The sequence below is a fragment of the Haematobia irritans genome, chromosome 4, assembly GCF_050003625.1.
Source record: "Haematobia irritans isolate KBUSLIRL chromosome 4, ASM5000362v1, whole genome shotgun sequence".
Taxonomy (NCBI): domain Eukaryota; kingdom Metazoa; phylum Arthropoda; class Insecta; order Diptera; family Muscidae; genus Haematobia; species Haematobia irritans.
The window spans coordinates 75,521,793-75,546,531 of NC_134400.1; the positions used below are offsets into that span (position 1 = coordinate 75,521,793).

General features: G+C 35.4%; 1 protein-coding gene across 1 annotated transcript; it reads right to left on the reverse strand.

Annotated features, from left to right (window-relative positions):
- Window positions 1-22,515: 22,515 nt before the first annotated feature.
- On the reverse strand, window positions 22,516-24,052 carry LOC142234024 (uncharacterized). Its single transcript, XM_075305089.1, has 2 exons — window positions 23,973-24,052; window positions 22,516-23,900 (listed from the first exon to the last, which is right to left on the reverse strand). The coding sequence occupies exon 2, from the start codon at window positions 23,791-23,793 to the stop codon at window positions 22,624-22,626; it is 1,170 nt and encodes a 389-aa protein (XP_075161204.1). The 5' UTR covers window positions 23,794-23,900; window positions 23,973-24,052; the 3' UTR covers window positions 22,516-22,623.
- Between the last annotated feature and the right edge of the window lie 687 nt (window positions 24,053-24,739).

The window sequence follows — 24,739 nt, forward strand, 5'->3', positions numbered from 1 at the left end:
TGGGTTGAGTGAATTACCCGAATTTATTCTGATAATTGGTTGATAGTTTTGCTGCAAGTAGAGGATGCTGATGAGGAATGTGGTAATTCCGAAACAGCTGTACATCCAACCATCTTGCAGTCTATAGGGCTTTGCCCAAATAAATTTGACAAGCATACTTTTCCTCTGATGGTTAAGCTACACTTGTAGTTTAGTCAATGCATGGCTTTAAGCTGAGATCAAAAACAACAATAACGATTGAAGAGAAGCCAACAATAACAAACAAAACGAATGAAGATAGAGGAAGCACGCTCAAAAACAAACCCAGCCAAATACATTCAAATCGATGATTTGAGTTTGGCAAAGGAAAAGAGATATGCTGGCAAATTTGTTTAGGCAGTAGCCGACTATCAAACCCTTTTTCGGGAGGTTCAAGTGTAGTTCACTTTGGGTTGAGTGAATTACCCGAATTTATTCTGATAATTGGTTGATAGTTTTGCTGCAAGTAGAGGATGCTGATGAGAAATGTGGTAATTCCGAAACAGCTGTACATCCAACCATCTTGCAGTCTATAGGGCTTTGTCCAAATAAATTTGACAAGCATACTTTTCCTCTGTTGGATAAGCTACACTTGTAGTTTAGTAATGCATGGCTTTAAGCTGAGATCAAAAACAACAATAACGATTTAAGAGAAGCCAACAATAACAAACAAAATGAAAGCAAACAATAATGTTTTTTCACTTATTTTTATTTGGGTAGGCCCACTTCTGATTATTTGTAGCGTTTGTGTTAAATGAAACGCAAATGTTTTGTTGTTTAGTTCTGTCTTTGTTTTATTTCTTTCTGTATGCGGGTGAACAATAACGTTGTTGTCGTTTAAGCTGATGCATTAGAACTGACTTAAAGAGAGTGTGCTTAAGAGTGTGAACTTCAAGTGTAGTTCACTTTGGGTTGAGTGACTTAGCCGAATTTATTCTGATAATTGGTTGATAGTTTTGCTGCAAGTAGAGGATGCTGATGAGGAATGTGGTAATTCCGAAACAGCTGTACATCCAACCATCTTGCAGTCTATAGGGCTTTGCCCAAATAAATTTGACAAGCATACTTTTCCTCTGATGGTTAAGCTACACTTGTAGTTTAGTCAATGCATGGCTTTAAGCTGAGATCAAAAACAACAATAACGATTGAAGAGAAGCCAACAATAACAAACAAAACGAATGAAGATAGAGGAAGCACGCTCAAAAACAAACCCAGCCAAATACATTCAAATCGATGATTTGAGTTTGGCAAAGGAAAAGAGATATGCTGGCAAATTTGTTTAGGCAGTAGCCGTCTATCAAACCCTTTTTCGGGAGGTTCAAGTGTAGTTCACTTTGGGTTGAGTGAATTACCCGAATTTATTCTGATAATTGGTTGATAGTTTCGCTGCAAGTAGAGGATGCTGATAAGGAATGTGGTAATTCCGAAACAGCTGTACATCCAACCATCTTGCAGTCTATAGGGCTTTGCCCAAATAAATTTGACAAGCATACTTTTCCTCTGTTGGTTAAGCTTCACTTGTAGTTTAGTCAATGCATGGCTTTAAGCTGAGATCAAAAACAACAATAACGATTGAAGAGAAGCCAACAATAACAAACAAAACGAATGAAGTTAGAGGAAGCACGCTCAAAAACAAACCCAGCCAAATAGATTCAAATCGATGATTTGAGTTTGGCAAAGGAAAAGTGATATGCTGGCAAATTTGTTTAGGCAGTAGCCGACTATCAAACCCTTTTTCGGGAGGTTCAAGTGTAGTTCACTTTGGGTTGAGTGATTTCCCCGAATTTATTCTGATAATTGGTTGATAGTTTTGCTGCAAGTAGGAGATGCTGATGAGGAATGTGGTAATTCCGAAACAGCTGTACATCCAACCATCTTGCAGTCTATAGGGCTTTGCCCAAATAAATTTGACAAGCACACTTTTCCTCTGTTGGTTAAGCTACACTTGTAGTTTAGTCAATGCATGGCTTTAAGCTGAGATCAAAAACAACAATAACGATTTAAGAGAAGCCAACAATAACAAACAAAATGAAAGCAAACAATAATGTTTTTTCACTTATTTTTATTTGGGTAGGCCCACTTCTGATTATTTGTAGCGTTTGTGTTAAATGAAACGCAAATGTTTTGTTGTTTAGTTCTGTCTTTGTTTTATTTCTTTCTGTATGCGGGTGAACAATAACGTTGTTGTCGTTTAAGCTGATGCATTAGAACTGACTTAAAGAGAGTGTGCTTAAGAGTGTGAACTTCAAGTGTAGTTCACTTTGGGTTGAGTGAATTAGCCGAATTTATTCTGATAATTGGTTGATAGTTTTGCTGCAAGTAGAGGATGCTGATGAGGAATGTGGTAATTCCGAAACAGCTGTACATCCAACCATCTTGCAGTCTATAGGGCTTTGCCCAAATAAATTTGACAAGCTCTGTTGGTTAAGCTACACTTGTAGTTTAGTCAATGCATGGCTTTAAGCTGAGATCAAAAACAACAATAACGATTGAAGAGAAGCCAACAATAACAAACACAACGAATGAAGATAGAGGAAGCACGCTCAAAAACAAACCCAGCCAAATACATTCAAATCGATGATTTGAGTTTGGCAAAGGAAAAGAGATATGCTGGCAAATTTGTTTAGGCAGTAGCCGACTATCAAACCCTTTTTCGGGAGGTTTAAGTGTAGTTCACTTTGGGTTGAGTGAATTACCCGAATTTATTCTGATAATTGGTTGATAGTTTTGCTGCAAGTAGAGGATGCTGATGAGGAATGTGGTAATTCCGAAACAGCTGTACATCCAACCATCTTGCAGTCTATAGGGCTTTGCCCAAATAAATTTGACAAGCATACTTTTCACCGTGGTGCAATGGTTAGCATGCCCGCCTTGCATACACAAGGTCGTGGGTTCGATTCCTACTACGACCGAACACCAAAAAGTTTTTCAGCGGTGGATTATCCCACCTCAGTAATGCTGGTGACATTTCTGAGGGTTTCAAAGCTTCTCTAAGTGGTTTCACTAGAATGTGGAACGCCGTTCGGACTCGGCTATAAAAAGGAGGTCCCTTGTCATTGAGCTTAACATGGAATCGGGCAGCACTCAGTGATAAGAGAGAAGTTCACCACTGTGGTATCACAATGGACTGAATAGTCTAAGTGAGCCTGATATATCGGGCTGCCACATAACCTAACCTAACCTATACTTTTCCTCTGTTGGTTAAGCTACACTTGTAGTTTAGTCTATGCATGGCTTTAAGCTGAGATCAAAAACAACAATAACGATTGAAGAGAAGCCAACAATAACAACCAAAAAGAAAGCAAACAATAATGTTTTTTCACTTATTTTTATTTGGGTAGGATCACTTCTGATTATTTGTAGCGTTTGTGTTAAATGAAACGCAAATGTTTTGTTGTTTAGTTCTGTCTTTGTTTTATTTTTTTCTTTATGCGGGTGAACAATAACGTTGTTGTCGTTTAAGCTGATACATTAGAACTGACTTAAAGAGAGTGTGCTTAACCTATGCTAAAGCATAATGATGTACATACATGACAATAACAGATCTTATGAGTTAATTACTCTGACGTTATTCTTAATAATTACTCTAACGTTACACAGCATGCTACAATATTACATATGGGCACATCTATGTTAGTTTTAACCACTGAACCTTCTCGATTATATTCTTCTGTTGAACCAATCAGATTGTTCCAAAAACATTAGCAGACTGCTTAAGATAACGTTTTCCAGGTCCGTCAGTAATCTAAAGCTATATGTCCCTAAAATTTGCTTACGTCTTACACAAAATGCAGGGCACTCACACAAGAGGTGTTTAATTGATTCAAAAGCAAACCCAGCCAAATACATTCAAATCGATGATTTGAGTTTGGCAAAGGAAGAGAGATATGCTGGCAAATTTGTTTAGGCAGTAGCCGTCTATCAAACCCTTTTTCGGGAGGTTCAAGTGTAGTTCACTTTGGGTTGAGTGAATTACCCGAATTTATTCTGATAATTGGTTGATAGTTTCGCTGCAAGTAGAGGATGCTCATGAGGAATGTGGTAATTCCGAAACAGCTGTACATCCAACCATATTGCAGTCTATAGGGCTTTGCCCAAATAAATTTGACAAGCATACTTTTCCTCTGTTGGTTAAGCTACACTTGTAGTTTAGTAATGCATGGCTTTAAGCTGAGATCAAAAACAACAATAACGAATGAAGAGAAGCCAACAATAACAAACAAAACGAGTGAAGATAGAGGAAGCACGCTCAAAAACAAACCCAGCCAAATACATTCAAATCGATGATTTGAGTTTGGCAAAGGAAAAGAGATATGCTGGCAAATTTGTTTAGGCAGTAGCCGACTATCAAACCCTTTTTCGGGAGGTTCAAGTGTAGTTCACTTTGGGTTGAGTGAATTACCCGAATTTATTCTGATAATTGGTTGATAGTTTTGCTGCAAGTAGAGGATGCTGATGAGGAATGTGGTAATTCCGAAACAGCTGTACATCCAACCATCTTGCAGTCTATAGGGCTTTGCCCAAATAAATTTGACAAGCATACTTTTCCTCTGTTGGTTACCCGAATTTATTTTGATAATTGGTTGATAGTTTTGCTGCAAGTAGAGTATGCTGATGAGGAATGTGGTAATTCCGAAACAGCTGTACATCCAACCATCTTGCAGTCTATAGGGCTTTGCCCAAATAAATTTGACAAGCATACTTTTTCCTCTGTTGGTTAAGCTACACTTGTAGTTTAGTCAATGCATGGCTTTAAGCTGAGATCAAAAACAACAATAACGATTGAAGAGAAGCCAACAATAACAAACAAAACGAATGAAGATAGAGGAAGCACGCTCAAAAACAAACCCAGCCAAATACATTCAAATCGATGATTTGAGTTTGGCAAAGGAAATGAGATATGCTGGCAAATTTGTTTAGGCAGTAGCCGACTATCAAACCCTTTTTCGGGAGGTTTAAGTGTAGTTCACTTTGGGTTGAGTGAATTACCCGAATTTATTCCGATAATTGGTTGATAGTTTTGCTGCAAGTAGAGGATGCTGATGAGGAATGTGGTAATTCCGAAACAGCTGTACATCCAACCATCTTGCAGTCTATAGGGCTTTGCCCAAATAAATTTGACAAGCATACTTTTCCTGTGTTGGTTAAGCTACACTTGTAGTTTAGTCAATGCATGGCTTTAAGCTGAGATCAAAAACAACAATAACGATTGAAGAGAAGCCAACAATAACAAACAAAAAGAAAGCAAACAATAATGTTTTTTCACTTATTTTTATTTGGGTAGGATCACTTCTGATTATTTGTAGCGTTTGTGTTAAATGAAACGCAAATGTTTTGTTGTTTAGTTCTGTCTTTGTTTTATTTTTTTCTTTATGCGGGTGAACAATAACGTTGTTGTCGTTTAAGCTGATACATTAGAACTGACTTAAAGAGAGTGTGCTTAACCTATGCTAAAGCATAATGATGTACATACATGACAATAACAGATCTTATGAGTTAATTACTCTGACGTTATTCTTAATAATTACTCTAACGTTACACAGCATGCTACAATATTACATATGGGCACTTCTATGTTAGTTTTAACCACTGAACCTTCTCGATTATATTCTTCTGTTGAACCAATCAGATTGTTCCAAAAACATTAGCAGACTGCTTAAGATAACGTTTTCCAGGTCCGTCAGTAATCTAAAGCTATATGTCCCTAAAATTTGCTTACGTCTTACACAAAATGCAGGACACTCACACAAGAGGTGTTTAATTGATTGCTTTTCCTCCGCATCATGACAGCTCATACAATAGTCATTATTCTTCGCGCCAATAGTTTTTGCAAAATCGCCTATCAGGCAGCGACCCGTTATAGCAGGAGTGATATCTGACGTATCGATTTTTAATTCTTTTATTTCGCTTCGTATACCCCTATGATGTCCATTTCTGATAACCATTATAAAGATCTTAACAAAATATGAAACTTTTGCTTTTGAAGTATATGCTTATATTCCTAAACAAAAAAGTTACAGAGATTTTAAAAAGTCAATAGGTAACCCTACACACCACCAAATAGTTTTTGCTGTGTTGTCATGATGTCCGATCGAAACCACATGCACATCGTTATTCACATCTACGAAATTATTTTATAAGGCATTTAGAACACAAAACCTGTTTATCTGTAAATTTCTAACGGTACCTTTGTATACATACTCGTTGTTTGCACTACGGCATTTTCTGCGTTATGCAAAGTGCATGTGTTTTTGCTAGAACAATTTGAGAGCCTACTGTTTTAAAATTCTAACAATCACTTTCGCTTTCGGGGGGTCGTAGGGTGCACGGAAAAAAAGTTTTGGTGCTCTGAAATTGTCTTCGAATATGCTACAAAACTGGGAGGTGACCGCATCAACTTTTTTTCTTTTAGGCCGTGACCCTATCTAGTGTGCACCACGCATCACTGTTGGGAATTATAGTTTCAAACATTTTGTCGAAAAGTGGTGTCGCCAAAGTATAATCCAATACGTTAGGCACATCTGGCATTACTTTGAGGACCGAACTGTGACACGCACAGCCGTTGTTGCAGCTGACTGTTTGGCCAAAATGTCTAAAGGCAATAGATGCAGCATGACAGTAAGGGAATTTGTTCCTGTCTTGCTGAATGCGCCTGAGATACACAAGCACGCCATACGCTGAACTTTGTCTAAATTTGTCGGCTGGTGAAGTGCCGGCTTAAGGTTAAAGTTCAGCTTCCTGTCCAAAATAACGCCAAGGTGTTTTGCCCACTCACCGAAGGGTATTTCAACACTCACTAAGAATATGGGCTTAACCGTGGGAGTTTTACGATCTTTGCAGTACATGACTAGTTCTGTCTTTGCAGGATTTACCTCAAGACCATTATCTTTCGCCCATTTCTCAGTCATCCGGAGGGATCTCTATATAATATCTCTGATTGTGGATGAGAATTTCCCCTGACTGCTAGCGCCACATCATCTGCGTATGCCACCACTTTTATCCTTTCTTTTTCTAGGGAAACCAGAAGGTTGTTTATAGCTAAATTCCAAAGAAGAGGTGATAGAACTCCTCCTTGGGGAGTGCTTCTGTATTAAGTTCTACTCCAGACAATATGGGAGATACATTAAATTAAGCACAGAAAAAAATATGCTTTTTGTCACACATTTTTCTTTTTCAAACAATATTTACAATCGATGTTAATTTTTATTAAAAGTACATATCTTGACTTAAACTTTACATTTCAAATTAAGTTTATAACTTTAATCACTTTTTTTACCAGCAAAATCTCTAAAGCCTTGCTAAACTATGAATTCACGAAAACGTCAAAAAAAGAGTTGCCACTTCGTCGGCCTGAAACGGCCAAACGGGTTGCCATATTGTTTTACCATTTTGGATTTGTTTTTGGTAATGTGTTGTCAACTTTTTCGTAGCACCAAATGTTTAATTTTCCCACGATCAAAAATTGATTTTATGCGTGAGATTTCGGTCATTTGGCCCAATGTGCAATGGAAGACGACAACAAAAGAGCGCAAGGAAACTCAATACATCCGTCCGCAAGCGCTAATGCGTTCTCCTCGGATATACTAGACCAAACTACCATCGTGAACAAGGTTTCTGACAAAGTTCCCCATTCTGGCCGGATCAGCCAGAAATATCGTTTGTCCAGGTTTAAGCTCAGTTCGGGATTTCTGGTATCAACAGTGATATTTCTCGTTTTAATACTGTGGTTGCAGCTATCGAAAGTGGAGTTTGTGGTGAAGGTAAATGCGACAGAATTTGTTCGATGGGAAATCTATCTCAGAAAGAATCTGCATCTCATGTATAATACGACCTGCTTATAGCACGGTTGTGTGTATGTATAATTGCTACTACACAGTAGTTAGACATTACATTTGTTGTACGTTATTGCACTGTTAAGGACACAGAATCTCCCCATGTTAGATACTCCAAACAGAGTAGTCGCTGAAACCAGACCTGCAGTGGCATAGTGGTAGAGCATTCGCCTAGGACGCCGAAGGCCCAGGTTCTAATCCTCGCTCGGTTGGATACATTGCTATTATTATTTTTTATCTTTGTTGGACTTGGATAATGTGGATTAGGAAGCAAAAATATCCGATGGTATACCGTTAGAGTAGGATAAAGAAAGAAGAAACAATTGCCCACTCAGAATTTGAGCAGTTTGGCATTTTATTTTTACACTTGCTCAAATATTTTTTTTTCTCTCTTCGGCAATAATGAATATAAGAAGACACTTTTTGTAAGACCTCTTCGCTGGCTCACCAATTTTTTCTGTTTCTTTTGGTCAATTAACGTTGGCGAAGCACTTTAACTCAGGAAGACTTTTTGTTTAATAAATTTCACGAAGTTAAATGATTTAAATTGTGTACAAATGTTGAATTAAATCTAGTTATTTCATGGACATCATAAACTTTTGTAAGGAAGAAATCATTGAATGTGTTTCAAATAATTTATTCGTGGTGATTATTATGGTGATTTCCGTCGATTTGCAAGCTTGTCAAATGTGACCATTAGTGCTGCGACATCGACATCGATGTTTTCGAAACATCGATGTTTTTCTAAAATATCGAGTACTTTTTACATCGATGTTTTAGTTCCGATTTTCATCGACATCGATGTTTTTTTATCGATGTTTTGAATGGATGTTTTTCTCTCTGACTGCGATACTCAGCAAAAAAGGCGTTGCCAAAAAAGTAGTGAAAATGTTCTTTTTGGATCCGGAAGTGATGCAAACTTGGCGCAGAATTTAACGAATTTAACATGTCATAGGACGGATGTCCACCATTTCAACAGCCGTTGCACTGAATATGCACCACTTCTTTAAATGTGATCCGAATTCAGTGTTTTGGATGTGAATTAAAAAATTGTGTGGAATTTTGACAAAAAATTAAATTTTATCATTTTTTATGATTTTTAATGCAATCTAACAGTTGTCTGAAACCCTTGACCTCAAATATTTTCAAAATTTCGCAATTTTTCTAGAATGAATTTAGAAATTTTTTCGACAAAATTTAAATAACCCAGCAAAAACTAGGTAACCACATCTCATTACAATTGGCATTACCAGGAGTAAAGCTGTCATTACACGTTGCATTACATTGCGGTGAGTTATAATGGCCTACTTGTAATGACAAAAATAAATATAATGCCTAATAATTTTCGAATTGTTATTCTCAAATTTATAGGCAGTTGGCTTAATAAAATAGAATTGAAAGGCTTGAATACTTCTTAGTACGAATGAACTGAAATATTTTTCTATGCTAAGTGTTATTCGTATGTATGATAAGCTTTCTATAATAAAGAAAGTCAGAGTTATCATTTTATAAGAAATTTTACTTAATTTGATTTTAGTTTTAGTTCGGTTTTTGTTAATTTTTACGAATGCTTTGTTATCAGTTAATAAAATTTTCTTGTTCAGTAGTAAATTCTTATACCCCGCGAAGAAAACAGTATTAGCAAAATGCCATGCCTTATTCTAGTTAATGAACTATTCCTAACTGTCTTCAGTTTGGGATTTTTTTACTGAAGCAAGTAAATTTTATTATTTCACACAATAACACTAGTTTACAAAAAAATAAAAAATTCATGTACTCTTAATGAAGGGCAACTTTTCTTATGTGTTTTGATCTTCTGAATTCGAAAAAAATTTCAATTTTTTTTTTATGGAACGACATTTTTCGGTCGTTTTTCTTCTAGTTGATCTTATTACTTACGTTAGAGTATCATATATACGATCATGAACTTCTCTTCCAGACGTTTTTTCAATGGTTTATACTTTTCTGGCTGAAAATGTCCTTTGTAAATACGATTTTTTTGAAAATTTGGCCTTTTCGCATCGAAAATTTTTGAACCACTTAACTTATCACAGATCCAATTATACACGATTATTCGTCATCTCAATACCTTTCATTTAAGAACCAACAACGATATAATCGGACATTTTTAACTCGAGATATAATTTGTTTAGAGAGAAAAGAGCGAAAAAATAAAAATAACAGGATATCTCATAAACTGCTCCATAGAACATTTTTTTCGAATTCAGCAGATCAAAATACATAAGAAAAGTCGACTCTCATCAAGTGTACATTTTCAGTGTAAACTAGTGTAATTTAACTTAATGCAAATAAAATGGCTAATCTAAATTGATGAATATTTTTTCCTTTAGTTTCGAAGGCACTTTTTTCTGGGTGTAGTGCTCCTATTACAGCATTACTCGCCATATTTTGATCCATTGTAATCGGCGATAGAAATCAATATTTTCGAGATTTGGTTGCCTGAGGCAATAAGTGGCTATTTTACAAGCTTTGGTGTATCTGTGATTACATATTAGATTATTATATGCTTTAAAAGCACTACTTATTTCATGGCCGAAAGTATGCCTGGGGAGAAGTACATTCCTCCTAGGACATGCGTATGTAAATGTAATCCGGAGCGATGTCAATTAATATGTGGTTATTATTTTTTAAAACGGCTTACCTACAAGATTACCGGGTAATGAGAATTTTTGCTGGGAATTTATACCATTTTATTAATCCTTACCCTGTTTTTAGCATATTTAAAACAAAAAATGTTAAAATTGCCCTTTAAAAGTATGAAAAAAGCGAGTTATAAAAAATTGAATTAAAAGAACTTCCTGAGTAGTTAAAATAAAGAACATCTCTGGATGGACATTTTTAGAAGTGCTTTTAAAGTTGTGCTTTTAGAAGTACTTCCAAATTTTTTTGCTGGGTATCTAACGTTATTTCGTCAGTGTCATCACTGTGTTTATTTGTGGATTTATTACTTTGAACATTCTACGTGAATTTTTTAATTATTAAAACACCTCCAAAAAGTATGGAAACATTTCACAAAAACAAACAATAATTTTGCTTTATGCAAGTTATGTGGAAAAAATTTAAAGAGTTGTGGAAATACTACTAATTTAATTGGTCATTTAAAGGCTAAACACAATAGCATATATGCGAAACATTTTGCCGCCTCTAAAACCACAACAGTATATCTTCCGAACGTGATGATATACCAAATACGGAAGAAATGCCTAGTACGAGTTCAGCACGACCAGAACAACCAACGGGATCAACAGGTAACAGGTTGGCTGATAAGTCCCCGGTCTGACACATAGATGGCGTCGCTAATGTTAAATGCATATTATTTTTATATAGTACCAACCTTCAAATGATTCGTGCCAAAATTTGACGTCTGCAAGTCAATTAGTTTCTGAGATAGAGCGTCTTTTGTGAGACAACTTTTGTTATTGTAAAAAAATGAAAAAAAGAATTTCGTGTTTTGATAAAATACTGTTTTCTGAAGGGGAAAATACGGTGGAAGCAAAAAACTTGGCTTCATAACGAGTTTCCGGACTCTGACCCAGGGAAATCATCAATAATTGATTTGTATGCAACATTCAAGCGTGTGAAATGAGCACAGAGGGCGGTGAACGCAGTGGACGCCCGAAAGAGGTGGTTACCGACGAAAACATAAAAAAAATCCACAAAATGATTTTGAATGACCGTAAAATGAAGTTGATCAAGAAAGCAGATGCCTTAAAGATATCAAAGGAACGTGTTGGTCATATCATTCATCAATATTTGGATATGCGGAAGCTCTGTGCAAAATGGGTGCCGCGCGAGCTCACATTTGACCAAAAACAACAACGTGTTGATGATTCTGAGCGGTGTTTGCAGCTGTTAACTCGTAATACACCCGAGTTTTTCCATCGATATGTGACAATGGATGAAACATGGCTCCATCACTACACTCCTGAGTCCAATCGACAGTCGGCTGAGTGGACAGCGACCGGTGAACCGTCTCCGAAGCGTGGAAAGACTCAAAATGGCCACTGTTTTTTGGGATGCGCATGGAATAATTTTTATCGATTATCTTGAGAAGGGAAAAATCATCAACAGTGACTATTATATGTCGTTGTTGGGGCGTTTGAAGGTCGCGTCAAAACGGCCCCATATGAAGAAGAAAAAAGTGTTGTTCCACCAAGACAACGCACCGTGCCACAAGTCATTGAGAACGATGGCAAAAATTCATGAATTGGGCTTCGAATTGCTTCCCCACCCACCGTATTCTCCAGATCTGGCCCCCAGCGAATTTTTCTTGTACTCAGACCTCAAAAGGATGCTCGCAGGGAAAAAAAATAGGCTGCAATGAAGAGGTGATCGCCGAAACTGAGGCCTATTTTGAGGCAAAATCGAAGGAGTACTACCAAAATGGTATCAAAATATTGGAAGGTCGTTATAATCGTTGTATCGCTCTTGAAGGGAATTATGTTGAATAATAAAAGCGAATTTTGACAAAAAAAATGTGTTTTTCTTTGTTACACCGGGGACTTATCAGCCAACCTGTTAATAATATTAAAAACTTAATTTTTAATCTAATTCGACTTAAAATTTTTCAGGTCTTGCAAGGCAACAGTCCTTGGGCAATTGTTTTAATACAATTTCATCCTTCAGGGACATAAATTTAATAGAATAACAACTGCAATATTGTACATGATTTGCAGAGACAGTCAACCCATCTCCATAGTTGATGACGATGGATTCAAATATCTTTTAAAAGTTACAGCACCTATGTACAAAGTTCCCTCGATACGCACCATCGACAATCTCCTTGATACAAAATACGAATATATATCAAGTTTAGTGTAAGCAGAATTGCAGAAAGTGCCTCATGTATGTCTAACTACGGATATATGGACCGAAACCCATAAGTCGAGAAGCTTCCTCGGAATAACTGCTCATTTCATCTCGGATAGCTATATTGACTCGAAGGGAAGTTTTCACATGGAAAATGTTACTATTGGAGCCTTTGAGTTAAATGAACGTCACACTGGTGAAAATTTAGCCGTTGAGATAAGCTCAAAATGCTCAGAATGGGGTATCAGTAAAGAGAGGGTGATAACCGTTGTGACGGACGGAGAAGCAAACATCATAAAGGCTGTTGAAATAGCATATGGAAGAAAACATACATACTGTTTTGCTCATTTATTAAGCCTTCTTGCTGGCAAAACAATGTCTATTTTTAAAAAGGGCACGACAGTTATAGAGAAGGTAAAGCCTATCGTAACTTGGTTCAAGCGAAGTGTAATTGGAAGTGATGAGCTACAAAAAAAAAACCGCAAATTTAGGCGCAATCTGTGGAAACCAGGTGGAATTCCACATTTTATATGGTGGAACGATTTTTGTTGATACGTGAAATTGTCAACAACATAATAACATTTAACGCAACTGCACCACCTATGATTACTGCATCCGAGGTAGATTATTTAAAGGATTTTATTGTGTTGTTTCAACCGATTGAACGGGCAACAAAAGAGCTATGCGGCGAGAAGTTTGTCACCTCAAGTGTCGCTATACCTGTTTTAAGGCTGATGAAAAAACAAATACGAAGGCAGTTCGGAAACTTCTTAGCCTAGCACAAAAAGCGCGGTATAAACAGAAAAAAGTTAAGTGTTTTGGAAACTTCCATCTCTGTTATGAACACATGTTAAATTTTGTTTCGATCTGGCAACTCCTTCATATGGAAACAGGTGTTCAAAAAAGACGCATCAGCAATTTTTTTTACAATGGAAAAATTAGAAATGCGTGCTGTCATTAAATATTTACATAAAAAAGGTTTATCGGGACAAGAAATTATAATGATATGGTGAATGTGTTAGGTGAAAGTGCTCTTTCATATGCAACAGTAAAAAATTGGGTTGCTAAATTTAAACGTGGTCGTAGAAGCATTGAAGATGAAGCACGTAGTGGACGTCCAAAAACAGCAACAACAACAGAAATTGTAGCCAAAGTGAATGATATGATATTAAATGATCGACGAATAAAAGTGCGTGAAATTGCTAATATCATGGGCATCTCAAATGATCGAGCAAAGAAACAAAACAAATTTTAAACGCTCAGTTTCAAAAAATTCCTTGTTTTCCATAGCTACGCTACTAGATCCAAATTTTTAAAAACATTCATTTTGAAGATAGTGTAGCCCTAGCGACAGCGATAAGAAAATTAAGTACAGAAATAAAGGAAAATGAGGAATATTCATCAGAATCTGATGGACAGTCATAGTCCAAAAGAAACTCCTTCAGGTATATATTTTGCACTAACAACATGTTAAAATATTTGAAAATAATTGTGTAAATTTACAGATTTGAACATTTGGGACGACCATCATAAATTGGTGCAAGAAAATTGGAAGGCCAAAAAAGATCTAGAGTTATAGATCAACTGGAGACTGCTCAAATGCCCGCAGAACTGGCTTTGTATTTAGAAACCCCAGTATCTAGATTAACTGAAAACCCTCTTGAGGGATGGCAACAGTGCTATATGCCCAAAAATTCGGCGTTGATGAAGACTGATATGAAGTATTTATCAATTATGACCACTTCAGTCCCTTCTGAAAGGTTGTTCTCAGCTGCGGGCTACATTACTTCTAACAGAAGAAGCACTATTTCGGGGGACAAGCTTCAAAAAGTACTGTTTTTACAGACAGTCGATTCAAAATTCTGGAATCTTGAATAACAACCTATTATTTAATTACAATAAACACAATTTCATTTAATTATAATAAAATTAATTTTAAAACTCTTATTAATAAAGTATCGTCTTTGAATTTCTATCAGAATTTCGAAAGGGCAAAAACATCGATGTTACCAACATCGATATTTTTTGATCGATTTTTCATCGACATCGATGTTTTAAATTTTAAACATCGATGTTTTTCTATGTCGCAGCATTAGTGACCATGCAAATTTCATTTTAGGACATCCATATATCATTGGTGCCACATTATTCCTCTTATATACCTTGAGGAACTTTAGATTCCTTGCGATACTAAATCGATTGGTGGACATATAACCCATTTTCGTTTCTGGTTATCCAAGAAAAAGGGATTCTAGCATCTTTGTATGCAGAGGTAAGCGTGATTGATAACCATAATGTAACACCCGTGAATTATATGAAAATCATTATTTAAGGAATATATCAGAGCAACAGGCAGTTATCGTTGAAAACCTCCTAACCTATGAGGGATCAAAGTCCCCGGGTGACTTATTTTGTATGTATTCCGGAGCAGCACCGAAAACCAATTAGGGTTCCACCCCTAACTGAACCCATCTGCGAATGTATTAACAACACCTCCTGTATAACTATTTGCCAGCGGATATAAGTTTGAAAAAAAATTATAAGTTTTACATAGCAGCTCTAACCTATTCAGCAACGGAGAGCGTCCTTTATAATGTCGAACTCCTGTACGGTTCTCTTGTAAACGCTAACAGCTATGTTTTAACATTAAACCACAACCTGCTTTACCACCAACTCATTGTCTATAATTTGGCACTTCAACATAACAAGGGACTGTGGCCCAGTGGGTTAACAGCTCGTTTATTGTTGGTGCAAATTTTTTTGATCTTAGTTCGATTCCCAGAACCGAAAAAATTAAAGTAAAAAAATAATTAACTGAATTAATGTAAAAAGGAAAATGGATTTATCTATCAGAGCGTTATGCAAAATTGATAATTAACAAATAATCTTAATTCAAATCTAGCTAAGTACCACATCATCAACAGGAAAGAAACAATTCATCAAGGCCTCGACGGATCTTCAACTTGCATCATATGATCCTAAACAACTAACTAACCTGGCTTAGGAGAAACCACAATGTGATTTCTTAAAATCTATTTATTTTCTTTTTTGTAGATTACTATAATTATAAATTTTGCATACGAATTTTTTTAAAGAAGATAAAATCAATATTTTGTTTTCCATTTGAAAATTTGAAAAGAATAGTGACAACCGTTTTTGTCATATCGATTTTTATGATTTTTTAATATAGTTATCTAAAAAATGAGTGCTTAAGTTGTTATTACTTTCTGCAAGGTGGTGGGTAAGAACTGGTGGTGTAATTTACTAATGGGGTATTATAAAACTATTTGTCAATAATACCATGGAAGGGTCATGGTTTTGAGGCCAGGAAAAGAAACCCGGGAGTCTAGAAAATTTTTATTTATGTCCCTGATTGTAATAAGTGCCAAACCAAATGGGTCCGAAAACCCCCAAGCCGACTGAGTGCTAGTGCTCAATGGATCCCATCCCTTTTGGATAGTAATAAAGGTGCAATTCTTAATGTCATCTTCTCTTGCAATCTTTGACCAATATTAGAGGCATCTTGGACTTCTGACTTAAAGGAAAAGTGTGTCCGATGGACTCGACCGAATTAGTTGGACATTACAAGTTTTAGCTCAAATATCGGATGTAATACTCAACCGCCAGAAGTAGATAAGTACAATTATCTGAAAATGTGTATTATGGAGCGGTATTGCGATAGTGAGAAGGAGAAGATTCAAAAATTAATGTCGGAGATTGACTTGGGAGATAAACGCCCTACACATATTCTAAATGAACTTAGAAGCTTGCCAAAATAAATGACGATTTGCTTAAAACTCTTTGGTCGCAGAGGTTACGGCTCAAATTCGTGCCATCCTTCAAGCCTCAAATGCTGATTTTCCGGAACTAGCGAAACTCGCTGATAAGATTATTGAAGTCTCTGATTACCGTGGCACGCAATACGCCAGACAACGATATCTGTATCAGGATTCAACGAAATGAAGAGAAACTAAACCAGCTGGTGAATGATGGTAGAAGACGGTCACGCAGCATATCAACCCACCGCAGATCCAAGAGCAAGGACGGCCGAGCGAGAAACTCTGCCGCTGTATGCCCGCAACATTGTTGGAATCATAAAACATTTGGATGCAACGCTACAAAATGTCGACCTCCTTGTAAATATTCATCGAACAATGGAAAAAAACTAGTATTGTCGTCAGATTCCGCGGGCGGTGCTGATGAAAACACGATTTGCTTGTTGACGTACAAAGAGGTAAATTAATTGATAGAAAATCAATGCTAGAAAGTAAAGCGGATTTTGTTTGAAAAATTCGATAAGCGTTTTAACACACAACAGTTCTCAGAGGTTTTCACGAATATTGCGTGAGTATGGGGATTTAACCATTTTAAATTCAAATAGAAAACCTGTCGATCCAAAGATTACCTACTTCATCACAACTTCAGGTGCACCAGCATATTCTCGTCAGTAGGGGAAAGATAGGAGTACCACTTCAGAAGTGACTTGCCCACTTGCCCACACGTGACATGAATACTTAATTAAGCTTTTGGGTGGGGATCTGGGGGGTGGGGATCGTGGGATAATTTATTCTGATCATTAATTTTTTTTGAATTTAAATTATAGTTAATTAGATGAGGAAGCAAGTTTTATGATGTAAGTGAACGTGAGAGAACTTTAATTTGATGTATCGTGAGTGCTTGGTGTGAGAAAGTTTGGTTGTTCTAGTGTCAAGAGGTCATTGTTCTAGTGTCAAGAAGTCATTGTTGATTCACTCAATGCTAATAGATATCGATATCTTTGTTTGTTCTTTATTTCTAAATTCTTTGAGAAAGTATGTTTTATGACGCGAGTGATCGTGAGACAACTTTAATGTAATGTATGCTGAATGCTTAGCCTGTGAAAGTATGGTTTGTTCTTATGTCAAAAGGTCATTGATGATTCAGTCATGTGAAATATAAATTGGAAATTTTGATAATGGCTTATATTTAAATTGGAGTTCATAAGGTGAGTTCTGTGATATGGTAAGTTAAGGTAAGTTTTATGACGGGAGTTTTCGTGATCAAGTTTTCAAATTGTCAAGCATTTCCTGTATGATTCTAGTGAAATTTTGTCCCCAGACAATTGTTGATATCAAAAATGTGAAAAATTCAGCATGGGCTCTATTTGTAAGTTGTAACTGATAGCAGTCATTTCCTTTCATAGCGTCGTTTTGTTGTTGAAATCCAAGGCAAGGAAAATTCAATGTTTAATGGCGAGAACGAACGTGTGCTAGTTTCTAAATGACCTTCCATTAGCCCTAAGGTTTTTTAAGAAAATTATATTAATCGAACAGGTAACAAATCTCATTTAGAATGAAAATTGTATCTTCTTTGCTGGTGAACAACAGAACCCCTAGATACAGATTTGTTTGTGTTTTCCAATAACCTTTATTGCTGTGGAAAAGAAAAATAGGCTGAAACTCTTCTTTCCCATTTTCTAAATTTAGTTTGTGTCTTCCCTCTTCCGAAACAAGAAGAAACATTTATTTTTTTCATTCTTATTTGTCAAAAAAAATCAAAAAGTAAAAATGGTTAAATATATTTGTGGAATGTGCCATATGGGATTCCCTCACAAAAAGATGTTTAATCGTCACATCGTTAAACATTGTACCTTGTGCTATAGGCTATTCCCAAGTCAACCTATGCTAAAACTGCATTATGAAAAATGCATATTAAACGAGAATAGGATGGAACTACCATCAACCAGTAGCGGTACACGTTCTCAGGGATTAATGAGGGAAGATGTTGCCATGGAGCTTCTTAATGTTAAACAGCTAGGATGTCAAAGGAGTTTCGAGGGACAACGGCCAGCCGATCAGCAGTCAGCCGTTAACTTTAATAGCCAGCAGAATAGTAATCCTAGTTTAACCACTAGCAATGTTAGAATGAATGATAACGTTCCTTCATCGTCTAACCAACAACAATATCAACAACATCCTTCATCGTCTAACCAACAACAACATCAACAACATCCTTCATCGTCTAACCAACAACAACATCAACAACATCCTTCATCGTCTAACCAACAACAACAGCTGCAGCAGCAAAAACAATATGAATGTAGGCTGAAAGAAGTTAAGAGCGCCTTTAGGAAAAGAATCGCCATATATGAGTATAAGAATGTTGCGAATACACTTATACCTGAAAATTTTCTGGCTGAGACAAAAAGCAGTTTAACTCAAATGTTGAAAGAAAAAGTGAATGAACACAAAACAGTTAAATTCAACATTGAGGTTGTGGGTGAATATGTGAAACCCGCAGAAGTGGCTGCCTCTGATATGAGTGAAGAAGGTGTCAGCATGCCTAAGAAAATATATCACACAACTAAAATGATAATGATTAGTAAATATGATGACATAGCTAACAAATTAGATCATCATTTCGATTGTGCTCTAAATAAAATGTCTGAGTTTCAAGAACGTGATTCAGGTTGGGCATTGAAAAAAATCGAGAAACTGGAAGTGAATGTGAATAGATGCAGAGTTATTAGTGGAAGTGGATACGTTTTAACACCTACAGTATTAAAAAACAAGAGGGCAACACTAAATATTGAGAATGCTGATGAGTACTGTTTTAAATGGTGTTTATTAGCCGAATTTATAAAATCACCAAAGAATAATGCACATAGACCTTCTACATATCAGGTCGATATAACACAAGATGTTATAACAACAGAAGATGGAACAATATTAAATTTCACGGGACTACAATTTCCTCTTCCAATAAACCAAATTGAAAAATTTGAAGAAATGAATCCAGAAATTGCTATTAACGTCTTCGGATTTGAGGAAAATGAAGTCGTGGGTCCCTATTATTCCACCAAATTCATATACAGGAAAACCGTAAATTTGATGTTATTGACAGATGAGGATGGATCTTCACACTATATTTTGGTGACGGATTTATCGAGGTAATTTTTTTATAATACCTTTAACGAATTTTTTTATAATTTATTTTAATTATAAACATTTTTAACTTGTTTTTCAGATTAATAAAGAAACAGACAACAAAATACCATGGAAAGATTTTTGTATGTCCAACATGCGTACAACATTTTTCCTCAGAAAAAACTTTACATAAACACAAGGGAAAGTGTTTTGCTCCGGTAAGGACACTTCCTAGCGAAGAAAATAAAAATCTTTTATTTTCACAACATCATAAAAAGTTAAAAGTTCCCTTCGTCATATATGCAGATTTTGAATGCATTCTAAAAGATGTAACATCGACTGATGGAAATGTGAGTAAAACAATAGCTCTGAAGGAGCATATACCTTGTGCATTTAGTTATAATATTGTTTGTAGTTTTGACAACTCTAAAAATGTATTTAGAATTTATAGTGGAGAGGATGCATCTAAGAAATTTTTAGAGTTTTTAATCAGAGACTGTAAGGATATTTATGATAAATATTTAAATGTTGAAATACCCATGAATCCACTGACGGAGAGTGAGGTGTTAGATTTTGTTAATGCTCGAAGTTGTCATATTTGTGAACGGGATTTGGGTGAGGAGAGACCAGTTAGAGATCATTGTCATTTAACTGGAAAATATAGGGGGGCAGCACACAATTTATGCAACCTTCAACATAGTGTCCCCAAATTTATACCAATATTTTTCCATAACTTTTCAATGTATGATTCACATCTTTTTGTTAAAGATTTGAGTGAGTACGATGGGGAGACAACAGTCGTCGCACAAAACAAGGAAACATACATAGCAATGTCTCATAAGCTTGTTATGGATGGTGGTAAAAGATTGGAAATGAGGTTTTTAGATAGTTTTAGGTTTATGGCGGCTAGCTTAGAGACTCTAGCACAAAATTTACCTGAAAACGCATTGGAAAATGTGCGTAGACACTTTCCTAATAGTAATGAATTTAATTTGGTAAAACGTAAAGGTGTATTCCCTTATGATTACTTATCAAGTTTTGACAAATTAAAGGAAAATTCTCTACCTTCTATAGATGCATTCTATAATACTTTATGTGATACCCCGTGTACAGTTGATGACTATAAACATGCACAAAATGTATGGAGAACCATGAGTTGTAAGTCACTAGAAGACTATATGCGTCTTTATCTAAAAACAGATGTGCTTCTTTTGACTGATGTATTTGAAAAATTTCGTAATCTATGTATATATATACACAAATTGGATCCCGCTCATTATTATACGATTCCATCTCTATCTTGGGCTGCTATGCTCAGACTTATTTCAAACAAAATCGATCTACATTTGTTCACCGATGAAAAAATGTATAATTTTGTTAAAAAAGCGATAAGAGGGGGGATTGTTCAGTGTAGCAAACGACATGCTAAAGCCAATAACAAATATATGAAACATTTTAGTAAAGAAGAGTTATTGTCCATTCTTTTATACATTGATGCTAATAATTTGTATGGGTATGCTATGTCACAATTTCTACCTCAAAAAGATTTCCTATGGATTGAGGGAACTGAAGAGTTCCTTATGAATTATTTTGTTGAGAATATTTTAAATCTTCCACATGATTCAAATATCGGCTATTTCCTTGAAGTAGATCTTTCATGTCCTCCAGAAGTTCACGATTATCTTAATGACTTCCCTCCTTGTCCTGAGAATAAAACTCCTCCAGGTTCAAAATTCAAAAAACTTATTGCCGATTTTGAAGATAAGGAGCGATATGTTATTCACTATCGAAATCTTCAGCAATGCTTAGCTTTAGGATTGAAATTGAAAAAGGTGCATGCTATTCTATCATTCACTCAAAGTGATTGGCTTCGCGAGTATATTGAAATAAATAATAAATATAGAGCTGCGACGAATATTGCATTTGAAAAAGATTTTTTCAAACTTCTCAATAATGCCATATACGGAAAAACGATGGAAAACGTTGAAAAACGTAAAGACATAAAAATAGTAAAGCAATGGGAGAGAACAAATAGAAATAGGAAAGGCGCCGAACATTGGATATCAAGGCCTAACTTCAAAGGTCTTGTACATTTCACTGAAAATATGGTAGCAATAGAAATGGCTCCGCTTGACGTGATATGTGATAAGCCTATACATATTGGATTTGCGGTATTAGAATTATCGAAGCATTTTATGTATGACTTCTATTATAACTTTTTAAAGAAACGTTTTCAAGATGATGTTTCACTTTTATATACTGATACCGATTCTATGGTACTTCAGTTTATTGGAAGAGATTTCTATGAGGAAATAAGTGAGAAAGATATTCGTGAGAGATTTGATACCTCTGAATTATCCGAAAATAATCCTTTCAATTTTCCCATAGTAAATAAAAAAGTTATAGGCATGATGAAGGATGAAAATGCGGGAAGAATAATGACAGAGTTTGTAGGTCTTCGCGCTAAAATGTACTCACTAACTGTTGAGGGTGGAAGCGAAATTAAAAAAGCAAAAGGCGTAAAGAAATCTGTGCTTAAAAAATATAGCATAGACACCTATCGTGATTGTCTATATGGTAAACGAGAAGTGTATGATAATATGATTACATTTAGATCGAAAAAACATACCATATTTACGAATAAAGTGAATAAAATAATTTTAAGTCATAATGATGACAAACGAAAAATTTTAGAAGATGGGATTAACACATACGCCTGGGGTCATTATGCAATTCGTGAACGGGAGGAGATAGCGGACATTAGTCTGGAAGATATTAGTCCCATGCCACTTGAAATTAATTTATTTGATTTATCACATATTGAATTGGCTACAATGGAAGATCTTGATGATCTTATCCTATAACCTCTCCACTAGGATTAATTTAATATTAAAATTTTATTTAATTTTAGTAATAAAAACAAAAAAGTATTTATTGTTATAATACATAATATATGTTTATTTATCAGTTTGTATTTAGTTTTATTTTAATTATGTTTAATAATAAAAAATTTATAAATAAACAAAAAAATTGTATTTTTAAATAATTTTTCGAACAACTCCAGTCAAAGGTGTGTATTCCATCAGGCGATCATGCAGTATAAGACAGTAGGCATGTGTATTTTGTGCGATTGGTCTACTCGTTTCAATTTCAAGTTTGACATCTATTGGGCCATGCTTTATCATTTCATTTTGGTGGCTAACATCAATGACAATTAGTGGGGAGATCTTGAAATCATCAACACTTAAGATTGGATGTGACTCTCTTTGATAATAATTTTCTTGAAATTTTGTATACATTTCATAGAGTATTGCATATCGATTTTCTTCAAATTTCAAATTTAAATCATCATACGGATAGGTCTCTGAATTCAAATGTACTTTTATGTTTGTTAAGTTGCAGTGAACAAATTTTCCTTCACCTTCAAATGCAAATAAAATGAATCGTGGTCTCTCCCTATTCAGCGATAGCTTTACATTCCAATTACATTTCATCGACCCAAAGAAAGTTGGATTAAAATGACAATCCCAACTTCGAAATGCAATCGGTAATGATGTTCCATCACGTACTGTTTTCATGGCTTTTATTTTCATAGGGTCAGAGAGCTGAACATGGGGTATCCTCCACGTCACATTGGTAATTGTTAAATTTAGATTTTCCTTTGGATCCATTGAAAAACATGCTTGGCTATCGTTAGAACTTCGATGAAGTATTAAGTCATGTTTGCTATGTAATATAATTTTATTGAAATCTTCAGCAAACCCCAGTAACATTTTTAATGGGACATAAAAATTGAATGTGTTTACAGATATATCGTCTAATGAACTCCATCCTGCATTCAGGAGCATATTACTCTCAAAACTTGTTAGGGAAGCGAAATTTTTTATTGTGCTAGATATACCAAGATATCTAGATCGATCAATTTCAACACCATTAAGCTCATAGCGGATTTCATCAAACATGTATGCCACACAATTGTTTTTTAATCGTGCATTGGCGGCTTTCTCTCCACTAGCCACTGTTATGTAACCCTCTATGTAAATATAGCTTTCAGCTGGCAATACGTACAAATCTTGATTTTGAATGGTTATTCTGATTTCATCATTGTTTTTAAATGAGCGAATATATGGCACATAACTATGATAGTCTTTTTTAGTTATATTTTCATCTGAAAACGGCTTTTCAGTTACATTAAGAATTTCAGACATTTTGTTTTAAACGAAGCTTGAGTGATTTTAAAAATTTCTTGTTTTCTTTAGATAAAGGTAGTAGTCTGCGGTTGGTGTTTCGATCTTGAATGTTTTCCTTTAATTTTCTACTGATGTATTTATTATAAATAATCATCTCACAGTGGGTCTTAGATGAAGACGTAAAGTAATTTCCTCACCTCGAAAGTTTATTAAGCGATCTTCTTGATCTACAATCCGCACGATAAGTGAACTGATTTCTTTAACGTTCACTGGCAAATAAACTAAATTTCTAGGCATTTCATCTAATTTATAGCCAGGAGAGACATTTATAGCAAAATGATGAATAGTATGTACGGGTAAACTATTCATAAAAGCACCTGAAGTAATATTACATTGCACTTGAATAGCATTCACCCGCATAATATTCACGGGGAGGGATGATTTATGTGTTATGTTGGGCGATAAAATATCTCTTTTGAAGCCCAACAAGCGACCAATTGAACGTTCATGATTGAAATCTATTATATCATGAGAAGAGCTTATTTCAATTTGTAGAGTATTATTGTTAGCTGCAATACTGATACTTTTTCTTCCATTGCTCATTCCATAAGCCATTTTTATATAGTCAACAATGTCTTCCAGTTCATATGAACCTATGGGAATTTCAATAACTTTCTCACCAATATGAAAAAGATTATTATCATTATCAACGTTTGGTATGGAATTGTATGAATGAAAATCAATTAACGCACATTCATAATCATCAGAGAGCTGTAGTGAGGGAAAATATTCCGCCGTTAAGATTGAAGATTTCCCCGTTAGGGCAAGAGTTATTGACATAGTGAGTGTTGTGCTATGACTGTTATGTTTGCGGTGAAATATGTATATTATATTAAGTCGTTTTTATTTATCCATGAATTATGTTGATTTGTGAATCCTAACCATTTAACATAAACACGATCTC

What these genes read in the sequence shown, in the direction of transcription:
- LOC142234024 (XM_075305089.1), bottom strand. Translation starts at nt 23,793, where the DNA reads ATGTCTGAAATTCTTAATGTAACTGAAAAGCCGTTTTCAGATGAAAAT.